This window comes from Apostichopus japonicus, chromosome 16 (genome assembly GCF_037975245.1).
Source record: "Apostichopus japonicus isolate 1M-3 chromosome 16, ASM3797524v1, whole genome shotgun sequence".
Lineage (NCBI taxonomy): Eukaryota > Metazoa > Echinodermata > Holothuroidea > Aspidochirotida > Stichopodidae > Apostichopus > Apostichopus japonicus.
This window is the reverse complement of record NC_092576.1, coordinates 6927501-6948508: the sequence shown is the minus strand read 5'-3', so window position 1 is coordinate 6948508 and position 21008 is coordinate 6927501. Positions and strand designations below refer to the sequence as shown.

The following is a 21008-nucleotide window of genomic DNA, read 5'->3' as shown; positions in this document are numbered from 1 at the left end:
TAGAATCCTAAAAGGTAAAAGTTGGCTATGATAAATAATAAGAAAGAATTAGTAAGTGAATCTTTATGGGAGTGTCAGAGGCTGGTTAAGTATTTCATATGGGATGGGTGCTGCGGTGGGGTCAATGCATCTGGCTCTCGTGTACGGGGGCTGAAAGAGGGGGTCCTCTCCCAGAAAAAAGTACAAGTAGAAGTTAAGTAGTGTATTCTGCAGCATATTTAGACTATAACTTAGATCTATATAACTGGCTTTAAGTGGAATGTTACGCTATTAATTACTTTGTGTAATGTGGTAAAACCAGCATGAGTGGTGAACATTCGGTAGTAGTGGTCTAATTCTACCAAAGCTTAATACAAATGTGCCCCGAAAGAACTATTTACTTCGAGTGAATTTTGAAGGTGGGTGACTTCCCCCCCCCTTCAAAACCCACAACCCACCCCCCTCTCACACCTGGACCCATCGCACCCCTCCACTTGCGCACGCCACTGGATCGAAGTAACTGATTTAACAAAATAGATTTACACCTTTTTGTACTGTGTATAAATCCTAACCTGAACCCCTTTCGAGAACCCAGTCTAAACAAAACTGGTATTGATAGTTGGCAAACAGAAACTCATACTCGGGGAACTATTGTTGAGAGGTCATTAGGTGATAAGCTACTTAGTAATAATACTTTCATTCTTGGTTTAGTACTCATTGCCAAATAAATAATGGTTTCCCACGAATAGATAGATGACATAATCAACTTTATAACTTACATAATGTATTTTGTGGAAGTGAAGAGACAGAATTTATCTATCATAATGATCGTGATTATTACATTTATTAAATACTAGATATTTGTAAGATTGAATATGTCAAGTGCTGTTTCTATTCGTTAGTTTGTTTTAATTTGCTGTGTTTCTATTCGTTAGTTTGTTTTAATTTGCTGTGTTTGTGTTTCATTATAATTGTACAGAAAACAGACCTACATTGAAGATGTGACCAGTGCACATAGGTGGCAATTGTAGTTAGCCTGCAGTACGTAATTACATTTTCGTATCAATTTCGCTCTAATGATTACTGTTCAGCCTGATGTTATGACCATGTACGTAGCTAACACTGACATTATGTGTATATAGGCTACATTTATTCAATAAATTTTACATTTGTTTTTAACAATTCCTGCAGATAAGATGAGAAAGCCACCTCTAGTACGTATCACACCGAGTTCGTACTTTGCCCTAATTTATGATAACCTGTATTATACAAAATAAGATCTTAACTGAACACAATAAACAATTACTTGGATTTTGTCATGAGCTGATCGTCAATTACTCACCGCCTTTATTTAGAGACTTTTCATTGAAACCGATTGTTGAGTAGTCATGTAGCGCCATCTTTTATTTGGTGTAGTTTTATTTTTATATTCAAATTCTCCTAATTTCAATGAAATGTTATTGAAACGATGACAGAAGTTACTTTGCAAAGGTCTCATGTATACAGGATCAGAATACACTTTGGTTGAAACAAGCAAGCAGTTTGTTGTAGAGTAATCTCTATGTCTGTACTTGATTTGCACCCAGGAACGACAACATACTAATCGTGTGTAACTCCATTTCTTCTTGTGAACTGCAACAAGACTATTCGATCTTATGATCATAACTTATAACTATCTTTAACATAATATGAGGAGAAACTATGAATTATAACAGGCCGCAAGATTTTTTCATCATAGTACCTCATTTGCTTGTCCTCTTAAGACTGTCTTATTTGACTACAAAGGCTTAAAGCAAATTATGTGCATATTTCAGTTCACCTTTCTCTCACAAACTCCCTTCGGAGTTTCGCTCTGGAGTTTGACGCTATATATATGACAAATGTGACCGCTGGCGTATGTTAGGCGAAATGGTTGTGAAATATATTTGCGTGAGACTAATAAGGTATTAGTTAGGCAAAAGAGTTGTCGTAACCGACGTACTTTGCTATGTTTTTCTATGTTTAGCTATGAGACTACTTGTAATACCAACATATGATAATGTTAAAAGTTTTATCATCCGTAATGAGTGGAATAACATCCGTATGTTCTCGTAAATTGCCAACACGGCAAGTACAATGATTGCATGACGCTATTCACTGCAAAAGGAAGGATTGATGGATCCAACATAAGATATATAAGTATATATATATATATATATATATATATATATATATATATATATATTATATATAAGTTTATATATATATTTATATACTATATATAAGTTTATGTATTGCTAGTTGTGGCCAGGCTTATACGATTTTACTTCTCTTACCAGCTCCTACTGCAATAACGCACTTTTCTAATCTATACCAAAGCGTCACTGGTATAACTTTTTCACTGCGCCCTCGGTGACTTCCGCTATATATACCTGTCACAGCACCCTGTCACTTCCTTTCTAGTTTACCACGCTGTGGTAAACAAAGGGTGTTATAATTCCGTTTTTGTCTTCTTCTTTACTGCGGTTTTTTTACGGGAATCCTGCCGTTTTCGAGCGACAAAGGTTAGTAACGAAGTTTTTAGCAAGATTCCACAAGCCACTGCTTAGTATCGTTTTGTTTTTGGCAGTTTTCTGCCTCGAACTTTTCATTAGGATTACCCGTAGTTTATGCATTACGGCTCTGCACGTGAACGGGTCTGTTCACGTTCAAGCGCCCAATTTATCATAACCGGCATTTAAAGCATTGTAACAAAATACTTAGAGAAAGAAATATTATCCCCATGGACATAGTCCTTCTCAGCTGTAACTACCGTAGCATATACAATGTACTGATATATGCTCGGAATTGTATTATTTGTTTTACTCATGACTATCAGGGTCTTACACCATTTTGTAAAATATTTATGTTTAATGCCTGCTTTACTTTACTTTGAGTACTGATAACAATAATACTTTCTTTTCTTGTTTTTTTTTATGCCGAAGATGCAATGGACATTTTAAGGATTTTACTGGTTGGATTTATACCTTTGGGGCCCTGGGTCAGAAACAATATTTGGTGGTAGTTCCCCAATCACGCCAGATAGTGTGTCATATTGACTCTCAGGGCTATACTGAGTCAGTGGCGTAAATATATCGAAATATTTAGAGCGACAGTGTAAAAACCTGGTATTGAAACGTCTTGCTTGTGACCCTCAATTTTCACCTTCTTCATCTCTTCAGTGTCGAATGGTGTGACATGAGGAAGGTGCATACGGCGAGTAGTTATCCCCAACCGCTTTGGAGGGCTTCTTATGATGTGCCCAGTGGCAAAATGGTGTTATATTTTGCAAAATAGCGTATATTCAAGTTCACTTTTAGTACCAGCAATAACGATAATCGTCGTGGGAGGGAGGGGAGATACCCTAAAAAGGGTTCGAGACCCCGAGTTTGACTAGACTGGTATAGATCTGTTCTAATAACTACTATATTAGAGCAGACTACAATGTTTCGAAAAATAAGGAATTAACAAAACGGAAATTTGCATTATAATTTCGACTGTACAGTGACAGTAGTAGTCACATATTCGTTATTAGTAACTGTCACATCACGTGACATATCGTGGTATTACGAGACAACAGTAAACCAATACTAGTCTACACATTCTGTGAAGAATCATTTTACAAAATAGATCAACTCAAATATGAATTTCATTTGGAACAGTGAAAAGTGACGGTGTGCTGTTTCCAAGTCTGTCTTTACACGTGTTTTAATCATTTTAATAGTAAGTGTGAAAAGTGTCTGAACAAGAAAATGTTGAGATTGGAATGGGTTCATTGGTTAGCTCTTCTATATACCCTTCATGTATTTATGAAATCTAGAGGATGTCATACTGTTGTGAATCAAAGGTCTTAGTTTGAGCAATACCTGATAGGTTTGGAAGAAAATGTCGAACAAATTCGAACCGTTGCTTTCAGTTAAAGGTCACTAATTTGTTTGGTTTTACTTTAACTTTTCTTCATGAATTTTTCAACAAGCATCATTTGAATTTTTAGTGTATTCAATGAATGACACATGGAAATCAAACAGTGCTGCGAACTTTCAAATTAGCAAGCGATATCTCCTCTTTTTATTTGAAGTGACTTCCTTAACATTTTAAGGTACGTGGTATATATTGTAAAAGGGAGACTGTGACTGTTGAAAGAGAAATACTAGCAGTTCGTGTTTCCATTTTTATTTGACTTCCTATATCTTGTTTTAGTTTTCTGGACACTTCAAGCTGATACGTTTAATACCATTATACATGAAGCAAACTAAAACATGTTCTGTCATGGCTAAACACCAACTGATTGACTCAAACGTTACATATTTTACGTCCAAAATTGGTGTGATCCTGCAGCTTTCAAATTAGTTCGCCACAGTTGTAAACTTATTCAAATCATGTTTAAAAGAAGTAAATAAAGCAAACTGTATTTTGACCTACTTCTAAATTATCCTCGTATGAGATTGTTTTTATTTTTGGATTAAAATATTTCTTAATTTATTTATGAAATTTCTCAACTCAAAATTGCGAAATAGTCAAAATACGGCATGTGGTTTTTATTTTCAACAATTGGGATCCTTTTGCTATCATCATATTTATTTGGTGTTGGATGGATGTATGTATGGATGGATGGATGTATGGATGGGTGGATGGATGGAGGGAGGGAGGGAGGGAGGGAGGGAGGGAGGGAGGGGAGGGAGGGAGGGAGGGAGGGAGGGAGGGAGGGAGGGAGGGAGGGGAGGGAGGGAGGGAGGGAGGGAGGGAGGGAGGGAGGGAGGGAGGGAGGGAGGAGGGAGGAGGGAGGGAGGGAGGGAGGGAGGGAGGGAGGGAGGGAGGGAGGGAGGGAGGGAGGGAGGGGAGGGAGGGAGGGAGGGAGGGAGGGAGGGAGGGAGGGAGGGAGGGAGGGAGGGAGGGAGGGAGGGAGGGAGGGAGGGAGGGAGGGAGGGAGGGAGGGAGGGAGGGAGGGAGGAGGGGAGGGAGGGAGGGAGGGAGGGAGGGAGGGAGGGAGGGGAGGGAGGGAGGGAGGGAGGGAGGGAGGGAGGGAGGGAGGGAGGGAGGGAGGGAGGGAGGGAGGGAGGAGGGAGGGAGGGAGGGGAGGGAGGGAGGGAGGGAGGGAGGGAGGGAGGGAGGGAGGGAGGGAGGGAGGGAGGGAGGGAGGGAGGGAGGGAGGGAGGGAGGGAGGGAGGGAGGGAGGGAGGGAGGGAGGGAGGGAGGGAGGGAGGGATGGATGGATGGATGGATGGATGGATGGATGGATGGATGGATGGATGGATGGATGGATGGATGGATGGATGGATGGATGGATGGATGGATGGATGGATGGATGGATGGATGGATGGATGGATGGATGGATGGATGGATGGATGGATGGATGGATGGATGGATGGATGGATGGATGGATGGATGGATGGATGCATGGATACATGGATGCATGCATGCTTGGGTTGATGGATATAAGCTTTTGATAAAGAAAAATATAACGCACTGAAAAATGACCAAAGTTTCCAAGTGCGGCGAAGATAGATACATAGTCAAGTAGATCCAAAGTAGTAACCTTTGCTCTAATCTAATCGTACCATTCGGGCATTTTGTTTTTAATATTTTTTATGAGTTGTTTTATGGCAATCATTGACATCCGCTTTGCATTGTCCTCGTGTTATCTAATAACAAACTGATACGAATGTGTGCGAAGTGACCCTTGCCTTAACAATCTTGTAAAATTCCGGTTGTTAACATACAGAACCATATATGATCAATTTACCTCGTAAAAACGATCACATAACGGATACCATGCTGTATTTATGCAAACTTCCATGGAGTCCGACAAGGGTTTTCAGCGCACCGTTAACTCAATACATATGCTTGCTCATTTCGGATTTTGGACTTTTGCGAATATCGTTAAATTATATTGATGTTTAGGCCTTATCAATAATTTGTGGGAGGGGATGGGGATACCTCAAAAAGGGTTCGAGACCCCGAGTTTGACTAGAGTGGTATAGATCTGTTCTAATAACTACTATATTAAAGCAGACTATAATGTTTCGGAAATTAAGGAGGCAGCAAAAACGGACATTTGTATTATTATTTCCACTTTACGGTGACAGTAGTAGTCACATATTATTTATTAGTAACTGTCACATCACGTGACATATCATGGTATTATGATTCGTCCAGGTTTGCAAGACAACAATGAAACAATACTAGTACACACTACCATTCTGTGAAACAACATGACACTTTCAAATAAGCAAGCGAAATCTCCTCTTCTTATTTGAAATGACTTCCTTTACATTTTAAGGTACGCGGTATAAATTGTTAAGGTACGCGGTATACATTGTAAAAGTGAGACTGTGACTGTTGAAAGAGAAATACTAGCAGTTCGTGTTTCCATTTTCATTTTATTACCAATATCTTGTTTTAGTTTTCTGGACACTTGAAGCTGATACGTTTAATACCATTATACATGGAGCAAACTGAAACATGTTCTATCATGGCTAAACACCAACCGATTGACTCTAACGCACATTGTTTACGTCCAAAATTGGTGTGTCATCCTGCAGCTTTCAAATTAGTTCGCCACAGTTGTAAACTTATTCAAATCATGTTTAAAGAAGTAATTAAAGCAAAACTGTATTTTGACCTACTTTATCCTCGCATGAGATTTTTTTTTTAATTTTGGATTGTAATATTTCTTAATTTATTTATGAAATTTCTCAACTCAAAATTGCGAAATAGTCAAATATGGCATATGGTTTTTATTTTCAACAATTGGGATCATTTTGCTATCACCATTTTTAGTTTGGTGTTTGAATGAATGAATGGATGGATGGATATAAGCTTTACATTTAGTAAATATAACGCACTGAAACTGACTAAATAGGAAACTTTAGAGGAACACTTATTTAATGTAAACTGAATAAAATATATTAACATCCTCGTGAAATTGTCTTTGTCGAAGCCCCCTTACCATTTCAAATTGTAATAATTACCTTCAATAAAACATCATTAACTATATTATCACCAAACCTATTACAGATGGGTTTGAACCTCTTATTCCCCCCCCCCCCCACCCCACCAATACCACCATCACCTCTGTTACCTCACCCTTGGTTTCAACAGTTCCTCTACACGAATTTATAACCTGGAATGCCTGAAACATTTTGATGTGACCCTTTTAACAATTAACAAGTTAATGCATGAACGGGATTGTGATTTTTACATAATTTATCATTTTTGTTTACAAAATCCGGATAGTGTTTAAACATGCAATACAAAGTACATTGATAGTGTATTACTGCACATGATACACGCAAAGAATACAGTAAGTACTGTACATCTTAATGCTTTGTACCACAGTAAAATCTGGATCGTGCTGTGTAAATCGGGTGACTCTATCATTCAATTTGAAGGACTATTTGTAACGACCTGTCGTTGTCAACTAAGGGATAAATTGTGACCCAGTCTGCTGTAAGTTATAAATTCAATATATTCTCTCTTTCTAACATATTATTATTATTATTAGTATTATTATTATTATTATTATTATTATTATTTTTATTATTATTAATATTATTATTATTATTATTATTATAATTATTATAATTATTATTATGATTATTATTATTATTATTATTATTATTATTATTATTATTATTATTATTATTATTATTATTATTATTATTATTATTATTATTATTATTATGACTATTATTATAATTATGATTATTATTATTATTATTATTATGATTATGATTATTATTATGATTATTATTATTATGATTATTATTATTATGATTATTATTATTATGATTATTATTATTATGATTATTATTATTATTATTATTATTAATATGATTATTATTATTATTATGATTATTATTATTATTATTATTATGATTATTATTATTATGATTATTATTATGATTATTATTATTATTATTATTATTATTATTATTATTATGATTATTATTATTATTATGATTACTATTATGATTATTATTATTATGATTATCATTATTATTATTATTATTATTATTATTATTATTATTATTATTATTATTATTATTATTATTATTATTATTATTATTATTATTATTATTATTATTATTATTATTATTATTATTATTATTATTATTATTATTATTATTATTATTTTTATTATTACTATTATTATGATTATTATTATTATAATTATTATTATTATTATTATTATTATTATTATTATTATTATTATTATTATTATTATTTATTATAATTATTTCTAAGCTTAAAAATGTAAGAAGTGGTTTCTTACAGCATGCATTAAGAAAAGGAAAAAACTCTTCTGTAGTCTTGGTATTTTGCGTTCAATTTGCCATTTTTCAGTTCAGTTAAGTCTTTAAACGCGGTTAACAGAGGACTGGCTGCATGTTTGACTGTTTTACTCATTTTGGCACAGAATATACAAGAAACTAATATTGAATAACTACCGACGTTACGGATAATTATTCAGGTTGAAGCCATTAGAAATTGTTATGAATTGTACGATATTGTTCTTTCAACATTTCAGTTTAATTTTCGGGGAGCTCCGCCAAGTATACAGAATGGCCGAAATGATCAGTACCGTATCATCTGTCATAAGTTTGTGTGAACAGATTAAATCATGGATATCTGACGTCCGGCAGGCATTGTACAACAATCAGGGACAAGAATGTGAGACTCTTTGCCAGGAATTACGTATTATGGAACAAATTCACATAGATTTGAGTGACAGCATTAATAGTAACACTGACTCAAGGAATTCTGAACGAGGTAATGTATGGATTATAACATAAAATTATTTTCCCTAAGGGGATTCCATGATTGGCCTTCCTCTTCCCAAAGACTTTGTTCTTCATTAAAGATCGCGCCTGCCCCCACCCCCCTCCCCCTCCCCCTCCCTTCTTTATAAATGTTATGCGTATAAGCGTTATCCTGCGAAAGTCCAGTGACGTTGTGAAATGTTTTACGTTCTATGTGGAATACCCTTTATTTTGTTGTCATTATATTTAATTTATTTATCTTCAATAATTATTTATAAAGGATTGTTAAATGCCATACAGTATACACAAACAATATTGGAGGAGTTATTGAAAGCTGTCAGTGGACCCCGCTTGAAAAAATACCAGGTTATGAGAAGATATAAATTAAGAAAGACCATTGACGAAAAGACAAAGTCCCTGCATCAAGCGAGAAAGATGGTGACACATGCATTAGAGGTAGGTCACATAGCCTTAATCTATACTAGTTTATTCAGCTTTATACGGAAGGATCTTTCGTAGACATTCTTATATTTATATAAATATACCAATTTTACTTAATATCCCCGTTAGGGGTGGACCCAGGGAAAAAAAACAGTTATGATGCTGAGTAATGAAACGGACTGCTTTGTAGGGAGGTCTGAGGGTCCTCCTCCCTCCCTCCCCCCTCAAAAAAAAAAAACATATTAAAAACATTTTAGACGCAAAGTGCTGTATTCTGTGGCATATTTACGTTATAATTTAAGTCTAGTACACGCCAAGTAATTACTATACTTTTGAACAGAGAGGGGTGTATATCACATTCGGCTTTCAAATCAATAGGTAGCACAAACTTGACTTTCTGTAAGAACACACATCTTTTCACTGAAGCAGGCAACAAAAATAAAGAAACATGAACCTCGCTTTCTTATTTCTCAGTGTTCCCAGTACAGGCTATTACATCAATCTTCTAGTAATGCGGTAGATAACACGGCTAACGATAAAACGGGTAACTTCGAAGACACTGTGACCGATGGCTGTGGAAGTGTAAAAAAAGAGTCAGAAGGTATAGCATTTATCTCTTCTCTATTATTTCTCCCTGCATTCCTACTTTCATGAGTCCATGTTTTTGCTTTTCTGACCCCATGTCTCCCCGGCCTCCCTGCCTCCTTTCCTCCCTTGCATTCCTGCCTTCCTGACATGCTGACTTCCCACTCGCTGCTTTTCTAAAAGCCCCTCCATTCCCTCCTGCCTTGTGGTTCATGCTTACCTGTTGCCATACTTTCCTGTCTATCTGTTCCCCGACTCGCGGCCTCCCTGCCTAGAAGCTCCCTGTTTCCTTTCCTCCCTGCCGCTGTTTCCTTGTCTCCATGCCTCCTTGCCTCTCTGTATCCTTTCCTCCGTGCATCTATGGCTCCTTGTCCCCTTATATCGCCCTGCACTTGCCTCCCAGCTCCATACATTCCTGCTGCTCCTTGACTCCCTGCTCTCTCTCCCATACTCGTCCCTACTTCTGTGCATTCCTTAATCCCCCTCCACGCTCCCCTGCCCCGTGGTTCCTACGTGTCCGGTTCCAGCTTCGATGCCTTCCTATTCCCTACCCCATTTGTAATACTAAAATCTGCTCAAATGTTTATCTTATTGATAGTTCACGAAACAACTGACAATGAAATCAACGAAACGGTAGAAGAAAGCAACGAACCGCCAACATTACAAGAAATATCAGGTATAATTCAACCTCACGACGTCATCACGTTTCAAAATCAGATTTTTGTATTGATGGACGGAGGAATCTGCGCATATAACATGGCAGGAAAAAGGATTAAGCGTTACAAAGGAAAACATGGTTTTAAACCATTTGCCGCAACTTTCCTGGGAGCTACTTTATGTGTTACAGACAAGAAGAGTAAATGTGTCGTAACATTTGATGAATCATTGAATGTAACGAATTGGTTTGGTAAAGATAACATGGAAGAACCTGCAGGTATTACGTCATGCGAGAGGAAAAATTGTATATACGTATTGACAGGTAGGAAGAAAGAGTCGGCTGAAGTAGCAAAGTTTAACGCCGATGGTGAGTACATAAGATGTTATTGTAGCGACAGTCTGGAAGATCCTTGGTACATCAAAAAAAGTAGCTCAGATGAGTTTTTCATTTCTGACTTCGCAAGAATGGCCGTTGATGTTTATTCATATGATTTTAGTAACCGACTTGCACTGTAAACACATATGACCATTGCAGAGGAATGGATATAGATGGCGAAGGAAACATTTATGTTGCACTGAGAGATCCCGGATATAAAGCACAAGACGAGAGTATCAAGTGCTACAGTATACCCAGGGATAGTTGGGTAACATTGGAGGAAAGTCCAAAACCGGGGTTTTGGCAAAACCAGAACAAAAGTTTAGACTTTGTCCGTGGGCTTCACTATTACCGTTGTCAAGATAAGAAATTTTTGATGGTTGTTGATCCTGGTAACAAACGCCTTAAAGTCATTTCATTGTGAAGCTTACAGAACGGCTACCATAGGTCTAAGCTTCTGTATTTGTTTTACAAATTTACGTTACATCGAAAAAGTGTAAGTGTATGCATTGGCGGATCCAAGGGGGGCCAAGGGGGGCCATGCCCCCCCCCCCCCAAAGGTTAGCCAAAAAGTGTTTCGAACATCCGCTAAATTATATGATTGGAAATTTAAAAAAATCGAGAGGAATAGCAGTGGTAGACTAGTCTAAACCTTTTCGTTTTCTGGTTTAAAATTAAATGCAGAGCTCCCAACTGACCCGCAATTCGCGGGAATTAGACCCGTATTCTAACACCCAAACCCGCTGACCCGTACAAGCGTCCGAAAAAACCGCATTGTAATTGTCAAGTATACATAAAAAAATTTGCATCAAATTTTGACTTAGCAACCATCATTTCTTTAGCATTTAGCATAATAGAGTATAAAACCTCCTTTACAGCATCATTTGAACCTCAAATTAGCCTATATTTCTTTTCATTGGGGCGAGCAGCGAACATTTTCATGCCACGGGAAAGAATGAATTATCACCTACTATTCAATTTATTGATGTTACACAAAAAAAAAATGCATATTTCTCAGAAAATTTTGGGTGACAAAAGCCTTTCTAAGTGCCACCATTTTACATGTAGGCATCACCAGGATTCCAAAAAAAAATCAAAAGGGGAGGGCGACACCCCCTCCCCTTATACCCCTCCCCCAGGACGGCGATTCGTGGCATGGACCAGCATTTGCCTTCTCAAGAGTTGGGAGCTATGTAAATGTATGAGCATGAGGATTTACAGTTTAACATCATTTTGCAGTTACAGGCTGGTTGTAAGAAATTTATAACCTATGAGAAATAAAATTTCTTGAGAAAGATGATCCCAACTTTGTTTCATAAATATTTTAGAAAATTACACCTGGGAAACATTTTTTTAGAAGTAAATTAACATCACCATTGTACACTTTTTGTCGCACCAAATTGCATCTGAGGGCATTCAGCAATAGAAAATTTTCCCTTAGACCCCTCCCCCATATCACTCTAATGCCACTTTGGCCCCTCCCAAACAAAGGCCCTGGATCCGCCAGTGAGTGTATGAGCGTATACTTTTTTCTGAGGGAGGGGGGAGGGTTAACTAAAATTGTTGGGGTTAATTTTGTCACGTTCTGTATTATTTGCCTTTTCTTGCTGACGGTCCCTGTCTTTGTTTATTACGGTCAGTGTAATGACATCTCCTCCCACGCAAATACGATTGAAAACAAATGCACTGAGTGTGGTTCCGTGATATCACAGTAAACGGTTATATACGAGACATTAACACTTTGCGTCAAAGGAATTGCCCATTCATCAAATCAAAATGGATAAAGATCTTTACAACATGCAGTAGTCTATTATTTGTTATTCCTTGCCGAAGGCAGAAGGAATCTATGAGATGGTGACGGCGTGTATATGGGCGTGGTAGGGTGTGCGTGCGTGTGTATACGCTCTAACTTCAGAAGGGTAACTAGGGTAGATTTCATATCTGGTATGTAGTTTCCCTTAAGAAGAACATGTTTGTTTTTTGGTATTTGTCAAAGGTCATTTTAGGTCAGCAAGGGTCAAAGTCTGAAAACTTTGATCCATCAATATCTCAAGAATTAAAAGTTGCCGAGAGTTCAACTGGGTGTGTAGCTTGCCGTCGGTAAGTATAGACGGTCTGTAGTGTTTTTCATGAATGTCAAATGTGATGTGAGGTCAACCGACGGAAACAGTGTGAAAATCATGTAAACATGCATGATATCTCAAGGAATATCACCTATTTAGTTCCTGTATTTGGCAAAAGGATTTCCTGTAATTGGTTCAGCGAGCCCTATTGTTTTCGATAGAGGTCAAAGGTCATTTTCGGTCAGCAGAGGTCAAAATGTAATATATCAAAAGTGCTATATCTCCAGACCAGAACATGAACAATTTGATGTAGGTCAGAGTTCACTAAGGTCACCAGGTTTCAAAACTTGAACAGTATGTTAATATGGTATTTCCACATAGAAAACTGCAGTAGCTGGTACGTATCGCTGTGGCTTTCTTTTTAAGGAGTACCAGAACCCTGATATTTTTTGTGGTGGAGGGGTCAGTTTATTTGGGTTCAGAAGAGGTTACACTCTGGAAATTGTAAACATGACATCATAAGAGTTTGATCAGATGTCATATTGGCATATAAATTTCCTATAATGATTACAAGAACCCAGTAATTCTTTTTAAGGTCAAATGCCATGTAAGGTCAGCAGTGGTGAAATATTAAGTCCTTAGAGTAGGCTACTGTAGCTGGATAATTTTGTTTTTCAAGTTGAGAATTCTTATTTGCTTCATGTCAATGTTGTTTAAGGCCAGCAGAACTCAATCCCTGAAACCCTATCTTCTTAGTTAGGGAGTGGCCAGTAATAAGCTTTGGTTTCAGCATGACATTTTGTGCAAGGACATGGTGTACAGGACAGCACATACTTGGTCAATTCGTAATTGATATCAATTGTTTGTTATGCAATTGAAAATGATTTGCATTTTTAAGAACCTAATTAGTTATTCCTGAAAGCTTATACCATGTCAGGGTAATATTTCATTGCTCTCACTATCTTGGTATACATTCATTCTCTCACCATACTTAATTGGTACAGGTTTAAGATGTTTTTTTTTTTAAGGTGCCATTTGTATCTTAGTTTAATCAGAAATACTGCATTATATCTTAAACTGCTCAGAATTTCTCAATATTTAAGACCCCAGGGATTTACTTTGACAACAAACACTTGACTTTATCTTATTCCGTTGCCCTAAGGTTTTCAAATTTTTACATTTTACCTAAGCAGTTTGTTATCATTATCTTTCTTTGTATCTTCCTTTATAAGGGTTTGCCCAACCCCCCCCCCCCCCAAAAAAAAACAATAAATAAATAAATAAGTAAATTTTTAAAAAAAGTGTTGAAACTTTTACATTTTACCTAAGCAGTTTGCTATCATTATCTTTCTTATTTCTTTCTTTATAAGGGTTTGTCAAAACACACACAAAAAACAAAACAATAAACCAAAAAAAAAAAAGGTTTTTAAACTTTCACATTTTACCGAAGCAGTTTGCTATCATTATCTTTCTTTATACCTTTCTTTATAAGGGTTTGCCAAAACACAATCAAAAAGCAATCAAAATAAAAAATAAAAAAAAGAAAGATTTTCAACTTTTACATTTTACCTAAGCAGTTTGCTATCATTATCTTTCTTTATTTCTCTCTTTATAAGGTTTTGCCAAAACACACACAAAAAACAATAAACCAAAAAAAAAAAGGTTTTTAAACTTTCACATTTTACCGAAGCAGTTTGCTATCATTATCTTTCTTTATACCTTTCTTTATAAGGGTTTGCCAAAACACAATCAAAAAGCAATCAAAATAAAAAATTTAAAAAAAGAAAGATTTTTAACTTTTACATTTTACCTAAGCAGTTTGCTATCATTATCTTTCTTTATACCTTTCTTTATAAGGGTTTGCCAAAACACAATCAAAAAGCAATCAAAATAAAAAATAAAAAAAAGAAAGATTTTCAACTTTTACATTTTACCTAAGCAGTTTGCTATCATTATCTTTCTTTATTTCTCTCTTTATAAGGGTTTGCCAAAACACAAAAAAAAAACAATAAACCAAAAAAAAAAAAGGTTTTTAAACTTTCACATTTTACCGAAGCAGTTTGCTATCATTATCTTTCTTTATACCTTTCTTTATAAGGGTTTGCCAAAACACAATCAAAAAGCAATCAAAAAAAAAGAAAGAAAGATTTTCAACTTTTACATTTTACCTAAGCGGTTTGCTATCATTATCTTTCTTTATACCTTTCTTTATAAGGGTTTGCCAAAACACAAAAAAAAAAAAAACAATAAAAATAAAAAATAAAAAAAAAGAAAGATTTTCAAACTTTTACATTTTACCTAAGCGGTTTGCTATCATTATCTTTCTTTATACCTTTCTTTATAAGGGTTTGCCAAAACACAAAAAAAAAAACAATAAAAATACAAAATCAAAAAAAAGAAAGATTTTCAACTTTTACATTTTACCTAAACAGTTTGCTATCATTATCTTTTTTTTATAAGGGTTTGCAGAAAAAAAAAAACACTTGACCTTATCGTATTGCAGTTGCTTCAAGGTTTTCAAACTTTTACATTTTACCTAAGCAGTTTCGTATCATTATCTTTTTTATATCTTTCTTTATAAGAGTTAACGGTTTGACCCAAAAAACATATCTTTGTTGTTTTTGTCGATTCCAGTTGTCATTCGAGTGATTTTCCTACGACTAGTTCGTCGGCTTATATGTAAAGCAGACGAAAAATCCCCTCCTGTAGGATCGAAGACACAATTATTGTGTATGTGTGTATATGTATGTATGTATGTTTGTATGTATTTTAGATCCTCCTGCAAGCAGTAACTCGCGGAGAAGCCTCATTGGCTTATCAAAGCCGCAAGCTGACCGAAGTCAGTCTCTTAGATTCATATTTAACGTCCATGATTATGAATTGTTAATTGTCGACAACTCTGTAACTTGACGACACACATTAATCTTGGGAGTGACTCGAACCGGGGACCTTATGATTGAAAGGCACCGGCGTAAACCACTGAGCTAACACTCCTTAAGTGTTGTTGTGAACCTATAAACAAATTAACATAAACATCCTATAAACATTGTGTGATCCTATAAACAAAGATTCGGGTTTAAGAGCAAACACAGGAAACCCTCGTCCCTTATTGGTCACGAATACAACAGAAGTATAACTTATCTGGGTCTGATCCATCCATTGAGGAACACAATAATTGTAGTCTTGATGCAAAACATGCCCGGATCAGATTCCTACGTTGAGAGTACTAGAGTAGTATAAACTTCCTGTTTCAAGACTCAACTCAAATTGATTAACAGACATTTCAGAAAGTATTATTCTATAGGTGATCAGTACATTGAAGAAATTGTACTTCGTTATGTAGGAGGGATTTTGACTGATCCTGACCATCCTCTCCATAAGTATTACACCACTCCACGTAGGTTGTATACCCTACCTCGTATGCGTACTGAACGCTTTAGACATTCTTTTTTTACCGAGGAGTATAAAGCTTTTGAACTGTCATATTACTAGATGATATATTTATCATATTTTTGTATACATATTTTGCATATTTTTAAGCTGCGGAATCCATGTTATTATATCTTCATTTTATGATTGATATCAATAAATGTTACTTTACTTTACTTTTACTTTACTTTAATTGTAAAACAAATTAAGGTCTGATCCTGAAGTGGTCAAGAAAACTGTTCTTTAAAAGCATTTCACATTCGACATAAGTGTGATTTCTTTCACCACCCCCACCCCCCCCCCTACCCTCCCCCTCCTTCCACCGCACGATTCTCTATATGCTAGAACTTAACTCCTCTTTGTGACATTGTAAAATATGGCAATTTTGCAGAAATTTCTCTCCAATTTTGGTCAAGGAACACAATTGTAGATTTGATGCGAAACATGTCCGGATCAGATACCTACATTTATTTCGACTACATCATTATACAGCCTTTCATGTTGATCCAGGGGAGAAGACCACAGAAACCCTACGAATTTCTGTTACCCACAACAATTAAAAGAGCGGCTGAAATCAGCCTAGTCCAATAGTTAGCTTTATCTGTATAAAAGAGAATGCTCAGAGACCATGTTCGATCCATATTATAGTTCCTGCGCGGTTCCAATATAAGGTCTAGAGTACAGTACATATATAGTTACTTACTTTACAAGTTACTAAGTTGGAAGAACTCTCGAGGAACCAAAGCACATATCGTTATCAATCATAAAGACATTATACACATGACCGAATGAGAGAGACGCTATATAATGAATAATTATTTTCTCATACACGATTTGTTCGAAATGGTCACATGACTGTTACATGACACCTTATTAGCCAATCTGGGCAATTCATCATTCAAAGATGGGAAAATGTAATTTCTTTCCCAAAAGAGGCATGTCTTATTCAGGAGCAAGGGCACTTTGAGGTTCTTCACAACATCGGAGATACTTTTTCCGTGTACTGAACCCACTTCCCCGCGCCCCACACCCCTAACCCTCTAGTTGTGCCTCCCCTTTGTCGTTTTATCTGAGAGTTCGTGGTGATGGAATACACAAACTTATGCAAAATCTTAAATAGATGTGCAAGTAGCTCCTACACACAATTGGCCTTGCTACTACTACCTAGCCTGGTTGGATATTAAACATCAAATGCAAAGCATTATATTCAGTCACAACGCTCTGAGAAACGATTTCATCGAAAATTGTGAGGGAACTTACTGAAGATTAACCTAATAAATCACATATAGCATTCTTAAACTAATTAGACAGTTAAACAGTGAAGGAAAGAAGAATACGTAGGCTATCTGTTCAGAATTAAGTCGAGAATTACTGTTACCTTCTTTATGTCTGTAAGCTAATTTAATTTGACATTTAGGTCATGGTACAGCCTTAAGGAAATGTCTATTTAAATCAGAAAATGTGTTTTAGCAAACAAATAATTTGTATTTGTATCTTAGCAAACTAGTTTGTTATCATTGTGGAGGTAATATTTGTGGATCGCATGCCCGAGCGTAAATAGGAAGTCTGCATTTCAGAATACTGCCACCTTATTCGCCTTTCTTTGTTTTGTTTCTTGTTATGGCAAATCTGTAATCGTCTTATGTAGCTAAGCAGCAGAGTGTACCTCTGTTCGCTAAATGGGAATCAACATTTCACTAACTCGACCGAGCATACCGTTACTTTTCAATTCTTTTTAGGAAAATAGAAAGCAACATTTTTTAGTTTTTGTTGAATTCTGTTGCTTTATTAATGTAAATGTATTTAAAAGACGGTCTTTTTACCAAACAATTATTATTTTCGTTACCAGACTCTGCAGAGACTTGGCGATACACCACCTGAAAGTGTGTAGTTTTGATGATTTGTTCTGTGTATGTATATACTGTGATAACAACTTTGGTATCTTATCCAGGCATCAAATATGCGTCGAACGCGAAAAGATAGCAACCGTGACTAACGTCAGTTATATACAAGTGCTCATCGAAATTATTGCGGAAATATTTTCTTTAGAATGTAAGCAACTTTTCTAATTCTTTGAGGGTATTAATTACATTTTAAGTGAAATCTGATGGTTGGTGCGACTCCCGTTGGATTAAAACTGAATGTGACAATTCATCATCGCGCAAATGGTATCACTTCAGTATCATCATTATTTGTTAGGCTACTACTAGTACTACTAGATAAAATGTCATCGGCCCCTGTGCTGTACATAGGCCCTAGCCTCAGTACTACTAGGCTCTAGAGGCTAGTATAGTCAAGGCTTCATAATTGACGCACCCTGTAATTATGGGTACTGTATGAAAGAACTTGACACTGCAGACATTTTGTAGTCAAATTCTGCTCAATTGTACGGTGCATAAGCACAGAACCTTAAATATTTTGAGATCATAAAATTTCTAGGGAACTACACATATGAAAAACACAGAGTTGAGTGATTTGGATATTTCCTTTATATACATCATTGATCAAACAAAGTGGCTTTTCTTACAACTAGTCGAAAGAATAATTTATAAATACGCATGCGCAGTTGCTTTAACGTGGCTATTTGACGACTAGGAGTACTATTTTTACGACTAGGAGTAACAATAATTTCAGGTTAGGGTTAGGGTTAAGGTTAGGGTTAGGGCTAGTGTTTAGGGTTAGGTTTAGGGTTACCCCTACTCCACACGGGAAAAAGACACGCATTTAAGTTATCGTAAGCACAGTCCTTGGATGTTTACGTCTTGCTTACGGTCACCTTAAACATCGGAAACCCGTACATTTTGGAACAACGCGTTTACGATGTGATTACGCATCCGTAAACATTGTAAACACGGAACAACAGATTTCCGTTACGCTTATGACAACTTACATATCGGAAGTTAATAATTACTTTCGTATTTATTAAAACTTATTTCTTCTCCACGTTTACGTTGACCTTAATCTCGCCACGAAGAAATTTACGACAGGATTACGATTATCTTACACATCGGAAACTCGTAGCATAGATACAACGCGTTTACAACAAACTTACGCCAAACTTAAGCATGACGTTAACGTTGATTGTTCCATGAAATAAAATACTGGACACAATTCTCATGTCAATCTTCCCGATAATGATATTACCCTGTGACTGCATCTCATGAACACAATTTCAACATTTACGTTGGCTGAAACGAGTGCAGTTAAAAATTTACTGTATATTTACAATTAACTTACAAATACCCAAATACGTTCATTTCAGCGTTTACGTATTGATTACGAAATCCTAAAACGTCAAGTTTTCATGGACTTGTCATGCTTAATACTATTTATACGAAGATGACATTATACTGTGTTTGTTCGTATTAAACATATATGAATATTTTCGTTCACCTGAAACAGGAACAGTATGGCATATTTAGGATATACACGTCGGAAATTCCGAAGCATGCACACCACGGGATTACAGCATGATTACACCAACTTACTCATTGCGTTTACGTTGAATGTATTCTCCACTGAATTCGGAATTTACGGGAAGATTACGATTCACTTACGCGTCGGAAATTCCAGAGCATACACATACCACGAGTGTCAGTACAGCATGATTACATCAACTTGCACACTTCGCTTACGTTGACTCAATAAAGATTCGGAATTTAAGAGATGATTAATATTAACTTAAACGTCGGAAATTTCAAAAAAATACACAGAACGTGATTACGGTATGATTACAACGTCAACCCATCACAACCCATATACGTCACATTTAAGTTGTACCCATGCACGGGTATTTTTTACCGAGACAATCATCTGCCTATTCGGTTCATTATATGTTCGTCTGTAATTATAGCATGCTAAAGTACTTCCAAAGTGTTCTCTTGAAATTCTAGTAAATGGACACACAAGATGACTGAATGTCCAGTGAGGTAAATTTCCTTCAGGGTGCACGTGGTAATAGAAAAAAAAGTTAAAGGATTTGACCAAAGGTGACCATATTTGAATTTCTGACATTTTTCTAATACAGCATATATCTTTCAACGTGAATGTGCATGGCCTGCACAAACATACTACCATATGTACCTCACAATGTATTTCTCATACTTTGTTCAGTTATAACATATAACATAAATATATGTATATATATATATATATATATATATATATATGCAGATGCAGCCGTCAAACCAACAAAACTCCTCAAGCTAATTCTATGAGAGTATCAGCAAATATCCTCGTGGTTGCTCATTTTGGTAAGTTACGTAATTCACGTTGCGGGCCCTCGATCATAATACCTCAACAAACAGCTCGCCCTCACAAAGAATTAAGTTTGGCGCTCTGGCATGGCTGATCGATATTCTTATCACTACCGCTGGAATCATGAGAAAACAGATGAGAAGACACATACACGGGTCTCCTCATCTGTCTGTCTAACTTTTTTATGTATACTTATTTATGTGTTAAAGTAAGATGGTTTTTTATTTATTATTATTATTATTTATGTCCGATTAGTATGGTACGTGTTTGGTTTATCTGCTTCTTGATGCATATGCAGATACAACAATGAAAATACACGATAAGGCCTGCCTTATACTGTATCAAACAGAACAATGCATCCAATTGGTTTATTGTAGAGAATTTGTGAAACCGCAATGAACAACCCTCATCTGTTGATCAGGGAGGTGATATTTTAGACCC

At 36.2% G+C, this 21008-nt stretch overlaps 2 protein-coding genes across 4 annotated transcripts in view; both read left to right on the top strand.

Moving 5' to 3' along the window:
- The first annotated feature begins 2425 nt into the window (after window positions 1-2425).
- The window catches only part of LOC139982618 (uncharacterized), an 85157-nt gene continuing 66574 nt past the window's right edge, over window positions 2426-21008 (top strand). The window contains exons 1-6 of one of the 3 annotated variants that reach the window (XM_071995588.1): window positions 2426-2522; window positions 7336-7446; window positions 8528-8769; window positions 9040-9215; window positions 9675-9801; window positions 10384-13169. In XM_071995588.1, coding sequence (XP_071851689.1) covers window positions 8562-8769; window positions 9040-9215; window positions 9675-9801; window positions 10384-10958 — 1086 coding nt within the window. In that variant the 5' untranslated portion in view covers window positions 2426-2522; window positions 7336-7446; window positions 8528-8561 and the 3' untranslated portion in view covers window positions 10959-13169. Of the gene's footprint in view, window positions 2523-7335; window positions 7447-8527; window positions 8770-9039; window positions 9216-9674; window positions 9802-10383; window positions 13170-21008 lie in introns of those variants that run through there. The other 2 variants (XM_071995583.1, XM_071995584.1) reach the window with 2 other exon arrangements.
- Window positions 18248-21008, top strand: part of LOC139982601 (kinesin-like protein KIF27) — a 105605-nt gene continuing 102844 nt past the window's right edge. Inside the window, exon 1 of the mRNA XM_071995533.1 lies at window positions 18248-18362. The gene's annotated coding sequence lies outside the window, so the exon portion shown is untranslated. The remainder of the gene's footprint in view (window positions 18363-21008) is intronic.